The 12,594-nt window shown below is 44.2% G+C and overlaps 1 protein-coding gene across 2 annotated transcripts; it reads right to left on the bottom strand.

Moving 5' to 3' along the window:
* Nucleotides 1-389: 389 nt before the first annotated feature.
* On the bottom strand, nt 390-3,833 carry LOC123099939 (WUSCHEL-related homeobox 6). 2 transcript variants are annotated; one of them, XM_044521955.1, is made up of 3 exons: nt 2,910-3,833; nt 1,205-1,380; nt 390-1,084 (listed from the first exon to the last, which is right to left on the bottom strand). In XM_044521955.1, exons 1-3 carry the CDS (start codon nt 3,634-3,636, stop codon nt 1,067-1,069), a joined length of 921 nt encoding a protein of 306 aa, XP_044377890.1. In that variant the 5' UTR covers nt 3,637-3,833; the 3' UTR covers nt 390-1,066. The 2 variants fall into 2 exon arrangements, with proteins under 2 accessions (XP_044377890.1, XP_044377889.1); XM_044521954.1 differs by lacking the exon at nt 390-1,084 and having other exon boundaries at nt 1,163-1,380.
* Nucleotides 3,834-12,594: the final 8,761 nt, after the last annotated feature.

Raw genomic sequence — 12,594 nt, 5'->3', positions numbered from 1 at the left:
TAATTCATCAATAGGATCTACACTATATTTGGCGACATGAGCAATAGATCAAGCACACAAAGAAGAGACAAATAAAGTGCGGACAAACACATATATAATTGTAAATTTTATGGGTGTGGTTAGGTCTCAGTCGATTGAGACTTAACCAAGTTTCAGTCAAGTAACATAGTATATAAGAAAAAAAGAAAAAACTAAAAAAGAAAACTTTGCACAGATCAGTATATAAGAAAAAAAGAAAAAACTAAAAAAAAAACTTTGCACAGATCTCCACGTAAGACCAAACGAATATAGCATCGACTGAGACATACAAGTCTCGGTCGACTGATACTTAGCAAAATTGAAATTTTATTTATGACAAAAATGGACGTATCTAAACGTATTTTTAGTCTTAGTCCAATACATCTATTTCTATTTTTTTTCTGCGGCAAGTAATTTGGTATCGGAGGGAGTAGTTGAATATGTCCACCCAGCCGGTCCAAGTGCGGGTTGAGATCCACTGCAGTACCGTATGGTGCTGTAGTGTGGATGACATGTGGGGCCAGGTCCCACATGGCAGTGACTGTACAACACTGTACAGTACTGCAGAGGATCCTAACCCTCCAAGTGTGTATGGCTGACACATAGAGCATTACATCACTGATAGTACGATACTAGGTAGCTGAAATCAATATTTAGCTCGACTGTCAATGGCATGCATGCATGCACACGCATATCCTTGTGTACTAACGGAAATGATCGATGTGAAGACAATCCATTGTAATTCGTAATCTAATCAGAAACCGAACCGTCCACGCCTTGGTATGTTTCAATGGCATATAAGTAGGTACGTAGCACTTGGCTGATGGTGCAATACACATATACTACCACTGTTTTAAACTTTTAATTACTTGATTTATCCTAGCCAGGTGGTACTGTAGCTAGCTTGCTTCTCGATGGATAAATGATCTGCATGCAAGAGATCATCCCGTTATAATGATTGAAGAACTGCGTCCTGTCGCCCCATGCATCGATCTGATCCAGTGAGACTTGAGTAGAGATCTCTATGTATCTATTATATACGGGACTTTTAAGCTTGCCTCGAGACCTACATGGATCATGGCGAAAAAAAGAAGACAATGTAAGATGATCATATATGTGCATACGTGAAGCTGACATGCTAATTTCATGAAGAAGAATGGACTTGAGAGGCGATATGGATGGTTACCAGAAAATAGCTTTCTCCCATTTGCAGGCTCTGAATCAGAATGCCATAGTCGTTGACTGGGAGGAGGGTCCCGGTGGAGTGGAGGAGCACCACGTCCTGGCCAAACATGGCTCGCAAGTCTATTGGACCCCTCGGGACCTCCATTGGGACTCCGTTGATGAACACCGTGATCGTCGCTGGAATTAGCATGCAATCAGCCAGTCAATCAGAGGCGGCATACAACACACTCAGATTAAGAATTCAACAGCTCGTTTGACGACAATATTATTAACAAATAAAGATGCATGCATAAGCTAGCCAACCAAATTCTGATCGGTATTATAAATGTCAATGGTTCGGTACTACCGTTTACTCATGGTTGGGACCTCTCTATCATATATGGGAAAATTACTAAAAAACCTAGATTCGATGATATCGCTATGTCATGAGAGCATGAGAAAACTTGAACATGATTTGTTCTATAGGCTAGTACCACTCCACGAGAGTAGAGAAAAACATGAAAGGATATTTATTTTTTTGATAAATGACACTTTTGTTAACTCAAAATATAGCATCAAGCAGATACAAAGCAATTGAGCAACAAGCGGCCTCTGCATATTTAAGATGCACACATCCACACTTAAACAGTCTGACTAAAATAAAATAAAAATGACATAACGGCATTAGGAAAACCATAGAAGACAAACACTACGCCTATACCAAAGTCGAAGGGGAAGGTGTACCGATCTAGAGATTATGTTGCCACCCATATTGGGTAAAAACTCCACCGTGAAAGGATATATCTTTTTTTTTAGAACGTGAAAGGATATATCAAGTAGTATTATTGTTAGTAGCTTGCATGGACACTGTAACATATCTCTGCATGTATGCAAGCAAACATGAAGAGGCTGTCCCGCGTATATACCATTCCTTGTTTTAACCTAGAAGCACACTAAGTAATAATGGTAGTATACCGTTAAGAGAAGAAAAAAAAATCATGATCAAGTACATGTGCATACATGCAGGAAATCCCAAGGTGGTAACCAATGTTCACTGTAAACGTTAATTATGTTCAACAAAGTGGGCATCACGTCCAACTGTGTTGTGCATATAAACATGTGTTGATTCCATCCTATGCATGTGACACATGGAAGCTTAAGCGGATATACAAACGAGACACAGCGAAATAAATATGAGGATGCGTGAATGCTCGAATTTGAAAATCACGCTATTCATTATGGAAAGCACCAAATAATAATAATAATAACATAAACACAATGAAGCCTCTAAAGGATTGAGAACATACGTATGCCATGGTGGAGAGGACGACAGGTGTATCACGTACTATGATCTTATGCACAGATAGACTAGGAAGTTGTAACTGAACTATATCCAAGGACTAAAGAACAAGTATATGTAAGGAAGACCAAATAAAGTATGTCTCCAGAAGATCCAAGCTAGATCTCCTTGAATTCTGCATCTCACATAAATATAGACAAACGAAACTGTAGGGTGAAATCAGCATTTCCATCGTCAAAAGTTCTTTTTGGATGTTTCATGCATATCCAGTAACAATTCTCATCAGAAGTTCATAGATTGTCTTTTCAATGAAAATATTTGTAGTGGTGAGTGGATTTGTTACATGCATGAGATGGATCACATGAACCAACCGATTGAAGGGAGCAACCAAGTACGTAACTAAAATGATCGACAGTGCTCAACTCACCTGCCGGCAATTGGCACGAGTAGTACTGCTGCTGCACGGCGGTGTTCGGCGCCGCCGAGGAGGATCCGGCGGGGCTCCCAACGAATCCCATCTGACGCGAGATGGCGAAGAGATCGTCGCTGCCGCCGCTGTCGACGTCCGGCATCAGCCCTGACGCCAGCGGCGACGATGTCCCGCACGATGCCTGCAGGTACCCAACGCCGGCACCCGACACCCCAGCGCCGTGCGCCGCGAACAGCCCCAGCGACGAGCCTCCCGTGCTTCCAGACGAGGACGACGAGGTCGCCTGCTGCTCGTACTGGCTCGCGCCCCCGCCGATTGCCATGGGGTGAACGGAGCAGGTGCCAGATGGAAGACCGATGGTGGCGCTAGCAGCCGGCAAGCTATTTGCGGCGGCAGCCGAGGAGGCTGCTGCTGCTGCGGCAGCGGCCTGCATCTGGCGCTGGCGGCGGCGTGAGCGGGAACGACGGTTCTGGAACCAGTAGAAGACGTTGGCGTCGCCGACGGCGCCGAAGCGCTCGAGCAGCTTGCGGATGCGGACGGTCTCGTCCTTGGGCGGGTTGACCATGCCGCTGTTGAAGATGGACTCGAGGATGAGTATCTGCTCCGGCTTGGGCGTCCACCGCGAGCGCACCGGCTCCCCCGCCCCCCTCCCTCCGCTGCTCCGGCGCTCCTCCGGGCTGCCGCCCGACGACTGCCCGTCCGGGCTGTTGCTGCCCCCCTCCATGGATCAATCGAATTGTTGGGTAGGCCGGGGGGAGAACCCGTTGGTTAATCACACTAGCTCTAGCTAGGTGTGAAGAGGGCAGTAGGTTTCTGGGCGGTTTCGTGCTTGGATCGATGGAGGAGGTGAGAGAGAGAGAGAGAGTGACGAGGAAAGGCAGCAATTCAAGGGGACAACCAACCTTGCACCCTCATGTCTTTGTTGAGGGGTTGTACTTATAGATAGGAGCAAGGGGGGCTGGCTGGCTGCCTGGCTAGTGAAGAAGAGGAAGAATGTCCTGGAGTAGCGGTGCCTATATATCTATAGACTCGAGGGGTTTGTACAACGAGTCTTTGTACAACCTCAACCGCGCCATGATTATTTATTTACTGCTACGTACGGCCAAATTAGTGTTTTTTTGACATATTAGTGTTGGTAACGTGCCACCGGCCTGATCAGTGATTCTGTGAGGGATTCTAATCTTTACCATTCTTGGTTTATCTGGAAGACCATTTTCAGAAACCACTACTCAACTTTTATTGGGAGATGATTGTATATTACCAACATTCCCTATGACACGTTCTTTTCTTACTTATGCTTTGCATAGAAGTGATAATTGTGGTTATAACCAGCATTAATAATTGTGCAGTCAGACAACACTGCATTTTTTGATTGTCCAAATTCATGTTGTGACCAACACTTGTCCAATAACATGAAGTTTTGATCAAATGTTGTACTGATGTAATTTAAAGGAATTTCGTAGAATTTCTAGAGGATTAGAATCCTTAGGAACTTTTACTAAGGTGGTTGTTTGATTCGTATGATTGAATCCTATAGAAATTTTTCATAAAGAACATTTGTACTATATTCCACAGAAAATCTAGCATCCACGACTTTTTGGAAGAAATTTTTTTTATAAAGCAATCAGACAAACTTAACTCCCGTAGGATTCCAATTGGCATGATATTCCAATCCCGTGTTTTTCTTATTTCTATATTTTTACAATCCTGCTAATCAAAGAGGCAACTAACAATGCCTAGCTCATCCACGTTATCTGCTGCTAATATCCGTGTGTATTTGGTGATGATCCTGATGCATATTTCCAAACCAGTCATGTTCACAGGCGCGAGACTTGTGCTTCTAGCTCCATTGGTCTCCACCGCCGCCAGGTACTGCTTTGATCTTCTCTGATGCAGCTGTTTTTGCTAATCTTAACAAGGCTGGATTGGGCCGGGTGTGGTGGAGCTGGATCATGAAGGGCAGTGCATGTTGCATGCTCTGAGCCCCTCGTCGGAGCTTACGACTCGAAGATGGTCGAAGCCTTGGCGCTTCGCCGTGTAGTCCTTCTGGCTCGGAATGTCTTATGCATGTGACATCCGACTTTGATTGCCTCTCTCTAGTGCAACAAATCAACTCCAAGGTTCGGGACCGTTCGGGTGTGGGGCTATGTCGTTATGAACATCAAACATGCGGTTCTAGCTTTCACTTCATCGACCTTCAAGCATGTCGTCGACATTAATGTAGTCGCCCATGTTTTGGCCTATTCTTATAAGAATTCTTGTTTGCTTTGCGTTTCGCACTTCTGCTTCGGATTGTATCTAGGAGACCTTGTATGGTTTCATTGTTGAATCGATAAAATATCAATGTTCCTAAGAAAACTATGCTAGCTTCGTCTATATGAGAGACTAGGAGGGAGTAGGTGGCATGATGACCACTTCATTTAGATGGCAGGCCACCAATTAGTACTAGTTAGTTTTATTGGATAGGGTTATATTTCTAGTGATTGGCATGTCGAGATGACTAGCTTGCACCATTCGGCATGAGTGGTTAGCTACCGTGAAAACGAAAAATCAACAAAAGATGACTAGCCTGCTGGAGGGGATCAAAATAATCTTAATTTACCTAGCCAGTGCTCAGCACCTAGCCATCACTTGCTGCCTAAGCTAGCTAGTACTTGACTACCCTCTTGAGAGATTATTATTTTTTAAATGTGTCTCCTGTATATATTTATATACTCCCTTTATTTTTAAATGTAAGACGTATTTAAACTGCCAAACCATCTTATATTTATGAACAGAGGTAGTATATCATAATCTTTATGATATGCAGAGCGTTGTTCTACGAGCTAGATTCGTCTAAGCCTCTTTTAAATCGGCATGCTCATTTGGCTGTGCATCAATGGCAATTATCGTCTTGTCGGCATGATAACCCTTAGGACAAAGCTTATTTCTTGGGTAAATTCATCCGGTATCGTGTGCATGCATTTTATTTCATCGCTACATGTTGTACATCAAGAATTTATACATAGATAATGAACATATTCCTGTTTTCCAACTGCTTTCAAATTTTCATGGAGAAAAGAAAAGACAGGTTAAAATAAATAAAGTTTGGTGCTAAAAAAGCTTTTTAAAGCACTTAATTTTTCTCAGCAAAAGTTTACATGAGGTTAGAAAACCCTTAATGTTTATTATAAATAAGTAAGTTGGTTTATTTTACTATTTCTTTATTTTATTGCTCATCGGCACACATGAGCATGAGCTCCAAGACAGCTCCCCCTCCATTTGCCTCTGGTCAATTACTCTCTTCAACCGTTACTCTCTCGAAACAGATTTTCACTCCGCTTTATATATAAAGCAACAACCAAATAAAATACACGACTAAATGAATACATGAAGATGAGGTAGCCCTCTTATAAAGTTGTTACTCCTGCTGACTTGACAAATACAGGGGTATATGATTGGTGTTAGTTACTAACCAACGCCCCCGTCGTTGGTCTTAAATATTCTTTTTGTGTTGTGTAGGCACAGAACATAGTTTTGTACACGACGACCATCATATATGTGTATGACATTCCAACTAAAAAAAGTGTATGACATATTAGGTTCCTCTCCAATCAAATCGTGACTTGCACCAATCAACGTCAACAAAGGGCAGAGCTCGTGGCCATCAAATCAGGCAACCTATACGTAAATAAATAAGAGCAGGCATCAGTGATTGAACAATTTTTTGTTTCAACGATGGAAAGAGAAGTGCACCTCAGTTTCCACTGATGCCGTCGCCAAACTGCTTGATCTGTTCGAAAAACGAATCATTAGCGAAAAGTGTCTTGCCGGTAGAATTGTATCGACAGAGTCATCCAACCACCGTCATTTTCACGGAAATTCGCAGGGACGCGTAAGTGCGGGGCACTCGGGTACAGCAAAAAAAGGTTCTAACTGTATAATATCTAAATTATGACAAGGTTTTTTATTTGTTTCTTTTTCGACTGGCGCGCGACAAATAAATTGAAAGTGACGCAGTTCGCTCAATAGGAATTGAACTTGTGGCCTCATACTAGGTAACGATGAGCAGCAGATCACGTCCCTCCCGTCCCTCCCGTCCTTCACGTCGCCCCTAGGGCGACTCAGGGGAGTCTAGGGTTTCCCCTGCCGCCTCCCCCCATCTCCCCCACCCCCCTCGCCGCCACCGGAGACGACCGCCGGGAAAGCCCGCGCGGGCGCCGGGGAAGGTGGCAGCGGGTCTTCGGCGCTTCTTCTTCACGGAGGCCATCGGATCCAGGGCGGTGGCCCCTGCTGGCGTGGCGTGCGGCGTGCCTGAGGGTTCGGCCGTGAGGACGGCGAGCCGCAGGCGTGCCAGATCTGGAGGTATTGCCCCCTTCCCTTCCATGCATCCCTTCCCAGTCCCCGGTTTGGTTTGGATCTTGCCGGATCCACCTCCGGTGTGTTCTGGTGGAGTAGATCGGTGTCTGGGGAAAACCTTGGCCGCCTTGGCTGGCCGGCAGCGGCGACGCCGCTTTTTGGCGCCGCTTTCCTCCTTGGGGGCGCTGCTGAGGGCACCATCTCTCCACTCCGACCCATGTCCGGGTGAAAGCCCAAGATCCGATGCGGATCAGGCGTCGGCGGCGCCCCGTGCACCGTAACCTTCCTGGAGGCGACGCCAAGGACATTGGGATCGGATGGAAGGGTCTGCAGGTGAGGGGTGGGGGTGTGCTGCCTCCTTTCGGTGGAGCGGTGTTTCTTTCTATATATTCTTGGCGGCGGCTCTTGGCGGCATGGAGCAGCGGAGGCTTGGCGTCAGATGTGTGGTGACGGACACGCGCAGGAGGTCGACGCTGTCTGGCGTCGTGGTGGCGTCGGCGGCAGCGAGACTGGGCAAGGCCGATGCAACAATACAGCTCTGAAGATGGATATGTGGCAGGTGGCTGTGGCGGCCTCGTATCCGGCAGGCGTCCTGGTTGAGGAGCACGCCGGACTGGTGGGTGCCTATACCCGGCAGGCGTCCTGGTTGGGACCTCAGGTCTTAGATGTTAGGTTTAACTGCGAGGTCTGTTTGGTATTAGGCCCAGACCATCAGCGCCCCTTCATCAGTTAGATAGGAGTAGCGACAGAGGTTGCGAAGATGGTGGCTTTGGTCTTACTGTTGTACGACTTTGTAAGGTCTTGTGTTAATAATTAATAAATTGGCCGTATGCATCGTCCAGATGCAGAGGCCGGGGGCATTCCTCCTTTTCTAAAAAAAAATACTAGGTAACGATATATCCTACCACTCCAATAGCTGCTGTTGACTTTCAGGAAAGAAATATTTAAGAACATAGCACAACGCCAAGATTAGAAGACATGTTTGAAACCTTTTTTATATAGATTTTGATTTTTTTTGAAATATCGAATACTTTTGAACACAAATAGTTTTAAATTCTGAAAAATATTTTTAAATATGAATAACCTTCATAATTACATTTTTTTAAAAATATTAACAAAATTTGGTATTTTGAACAATTTCTTCTCGAACAAATTTTGAAAACACGGACAATTTTTGAAAAGCATAGAAAAGTTTTTAGAGTGTGTACATTTTAATGATAATTTTTTTTCGCACCATTTACAATTTATTGACATTTTTAAATGTTCATGCATTTCAAAATAATGTTGGTAATGTTTTAAAAAATGTATTATACAATGGAAAAAATCGTAACATTCAAAGAAATATTTGTGAATTTTTTTTAAGATAAACTTCACGCATTTCAAAAAAATCATGACATTTTCTAGGATTTTTATGGAATGTAAATAAATTGTTCGCATAATTTCTTAAAACATTCATACCATTTAGACAAAGATTAGTAGGAATTTGATTTTTTTACCATGTATTATAAAAAATGCTCAGGCATGTATTTGAAAAAATATGCATCATGTATTTTTTTTAAATGTTCAGTGTGTGTTAAAAAATGTTCCCTGTGTATACAGAAAAATATACAGTGTGTAATATAAAACTGGACATATATTTGCAAAAAAAATACAACTATATAGGGGTACTGGGTTGGGAACGAGTTGTGTGTCGAGAGTGGAGATGCAACTATGTCGGGCATGAGTTGCATGTTTGGCTTGGACATGCAGCTGGATCGGGAGGGTTTACATGTTGGGGTTGGGCGTGGAACTTGATAGGGGTCGGGGCAAGTTGCGAGTTGTAAAACAAATCACAAGCCTAGTTGCAAGTCAAAGGGTAGTCTTGCAACTGGGAGAACTACGAGCTGAGTTGTGAGTTGAGGATGGACTTGCAACTAGGACAACTACAAACTATGAGACCAGTTACGAATCAAGGGTCGACTTGCAACTAGGATAAAACAAACTACGGTCCCAGTTGCGAGTTAACACTGCTACAGAGACGTGCTATACAAACGTTTTTTACCCCCTTTCCGCGATGAAGTTTTAAACCATCGCCTAGTGAGTGTGTGCGATAGGGGGGGGGGGGGTCCTTCCCACACGACCCAGAAACCGTCGGGGATAGGCCCTCTGGCCACACATGCGGGGCAAAATGAGCTCGCATGCAATCGAGCGAGGCATCGAAGCCCATTTGTTTCCATTCGTATATACATCCCACACAGTGAATCCCAGAAAAACGTTTCCGTTCGTATGTATATCACAAACAGTTTTTTGTGTGGAAACACTTGTGCAAGGTGGCCTAACGCAAACAGTTCTCTACCGGAAGCCGTGTGTGATTGTTAGTTGATCTAACACGCCTACTTTCTAGAAACCATGTGGGTTGTTTGAGTTCATCGCCCACGGTGTTGTCAGAGTAACCGTCTGCAATAGAAAACCCCAATAAGCAGGGTAATTAGCCTATTATTGATAATCCATGTAGTAATCAAATTGACATTTCTTATAAAACACACCCGGTATTTCATATCCATATAACGGCAACCAGGATTTCATAACCGAATTACATCAGATAGCTTCAACACTCAGTTACACCAAAGAGGAATATAGCTAGCTACGCCATTACACAACAGCACCAAGTTTCACATGCAACATCTAAAACCTTTGGAAAGTAGCATCATACACGGTAAATAGACAGATGAATCTCATCTGGGAAACTGCAGAAGCGGAAGGCGAATATTGAGCCTTCAGTGATGTTGAATGTCCTCGCAACTTTAGGCTAGTGGCTATGGATAATTGCCTGCCCAACCTTCGTCCTCTTCAAGAAGACTTCAATATTGTACCATGGGTGTTGAATGAATACCTTCCTCGCCTCTTGACTATGCAGGTGGTTTGAGAGGTAATCATCGGTGAACTGCTTTGAAAAGTACTGAAAACAAAGATATGCATAAATCGCTGTTATAAATTTTGAAATGGCACAAGGGGTAAAACAAGGTAAAAGAGTTAGTACCGTCCTATAGTTGACTGATGTATTCTTCATTGTTCAAACAAAGATATTGCTGTTATTCATCCCAAGTTTCTTTATTCTAACAATCTTTCTGAGTTTCTTGACTTGACTGATATTCATGGACATCTGATTTCCCCATATGCAAAATGGGTCGAACAATGGGTCTAAGCCTCTGGCAGTAGGACCTACATGTGCAAAACCAAATTGTAAGAAACCTAAATATTAGAATGATTCCTGCAACTGCACAATAATGTGCTATTAGCGAAAGGGCCATGCATGAGTAAACCTCGATCGTAAACCGCAGTGTCTCCCATTGTTTCCCTGCAACACATAGAAGGAAGATCTTTATCAGGTTAACTGAGAGTTGCCATACTATCAGTAGAATATGTATTGAGTACAGCCGAATTCGATTTATTTCTCACATGCATAACAATACAAAATTGTACCCATAACAAATGAAAATCAAATTGCAGAATTGAACCAAAAAGTTAACTGGACAGCAGACCAAATGAACCAAAACAGTTAACTGAGCACGACATTGCAGAATAGAACATATACTAGAAGATAAGACAGTTAACGAAACCAAGAATGCTTGAGAACAGTACTAGGAAATGTAGCAATTGTTGGACCAAACTGTTAACTGGACATTACATTTCAGAATATTAGATTGCATATTAACATTATAGAGGACAAATCACTAGAAGGCACTGGCGATGGCCTCGAGAAAACAGCACGAACTGTAAGTAGACAACCGCGTGGTGGTGTCGACGGTGGCCTCGAAGACGAGGTGCTCCTCCTAGATCTGGCGGTCGGCATGCATGGCAGCCATAGCGACCTCGTCCGCGCGTGCCGCTGCGATTTGTTTCTACGCTGCCAGATGCTACTGAGCTCCACGTTATACTGCGTGCAAAATGGTTGTGGGCTGCGCTTAATTGGAGGACGGGGCCAGTGATTTGGGCAGAAGGTGTCACGCCGTTGGTCGGGGCATGTGGGACGGGGAAGGAGGAGGATGGTGTGGGTGGGGTGTGGATTACCTGAGTATATCGACGAGGTTGCGTAGCAAGAAGAAGGGTCGCCGGCTAGGAGGCGGCGCTCCCAGTAAAGCATCAGTGAAGGTTTGAACTTGAAAAGCAAGGAGGAACAGTGGAAATGTGGCTTTCGGTGGGGGGGGGGATAGATATTTCCACGGTGGCAGAAAAATTTCGCTCGGTGCCGCGAGAAACTGGCGCGCAAGTGTGGTTCAAGCGCCGGCAGTGGACTGTAGACGAAGAAGCTTCCTACGTAAGCCAGACTAGACAGAGCGCCAAGATATTTTATATCGCATCCCACACGATTCTTGCTAGTAAACTGTTTGTGGTATACCTGATTTTTTTTCATTCTGTTTTGAAAGACAAAATGGTGTTACAGAGGGAACAGATGGTGTTTGAATTGCTAGAACATTTGTCTATAGTGAACATGCAACTATATGAGTGTCGTGTTAAAATTTGGAATTATTCCGGGTTCGTTTGGCACTTTTTATGCATTAATTGAGTTTCTAGGCATTCAATGTGCATAATTCAAATTTGAACTACAAGCACATGCTCCAGTGCACTGATACGTCCATTTTGCATCATGCTTTTATATCGATATTTATTGCATTATGGGTTGTTATTACACATTATGTCACAATACTTATGCCTATTCTCTCTTATTTTACAAGGTTTACATGAAGAGGGAGAATGCCGGGAGCTGGAATTCTGGGCTGGAAAAGGAGCAAATATTATAGACCTATCTGCACAACTCCAAAAGTCCTGAAACTCCATGGAAGTCATTTTTGGAATTTATAAAAAAATACTAAGCGAAGAAAATACCAAAGGGGGCCCACACCCTGGCCACGAGGGTGGGGGGCGCGCCCTACCCCCTGGGCGAGCCCCCAGCCTCGTGGGCCCCCTGGCAGGCCTCCGGTGCCCATCTTTGGCTATATGGTGTCTTCTACCCTGGAAGAAAATCATAAGCAACCTTGCGGGACGAAACACCGCCGCCACGAGGCGGAACCTTGGCGGAACCAATCTAGGGCTCCGGCAGAGCTGTTCTGCCGGGGAAACTTCCCTCCGGGAGGGGGCAATCATCGCCATCGTCATCACCAACGATCCTCTCGTCGGGAGGGGGTCAATCTCCATCAACATCTTCACCAGCACCATCTCCTCTAAAACCCCAGTTCATCTCTTGTATCCAATCTTTGTCCCAAAGCCTCAGATTGGTACCTGTGGGTTACTAGTAGTGTTGATTACTCCTTGTAGTTGATGCTAGTTGGTTTATTTGGTGGAAGATCATATGTTCAGATCCATT

This window comes from Triticum aestivum, chromosome 4D (assembly GCF_018294505.1).
Source record: "Triticum aestivum cultivar Chinese Spring chromosome 4D, IWGSC CS RefSeq v2.1, whole genome shotgun sequence".
NCBI classification, from domain to species: Eukaryota; Viridiplantae; Streptophyta; class Magnoliopsida; order Poales; family Poaceae; genus Triticum; species Triticum aestivum.
Note: the sequence above shows the minus strand (reverse complement) of the source record. Positions and strands in the feature narration are given on the sequence as shown.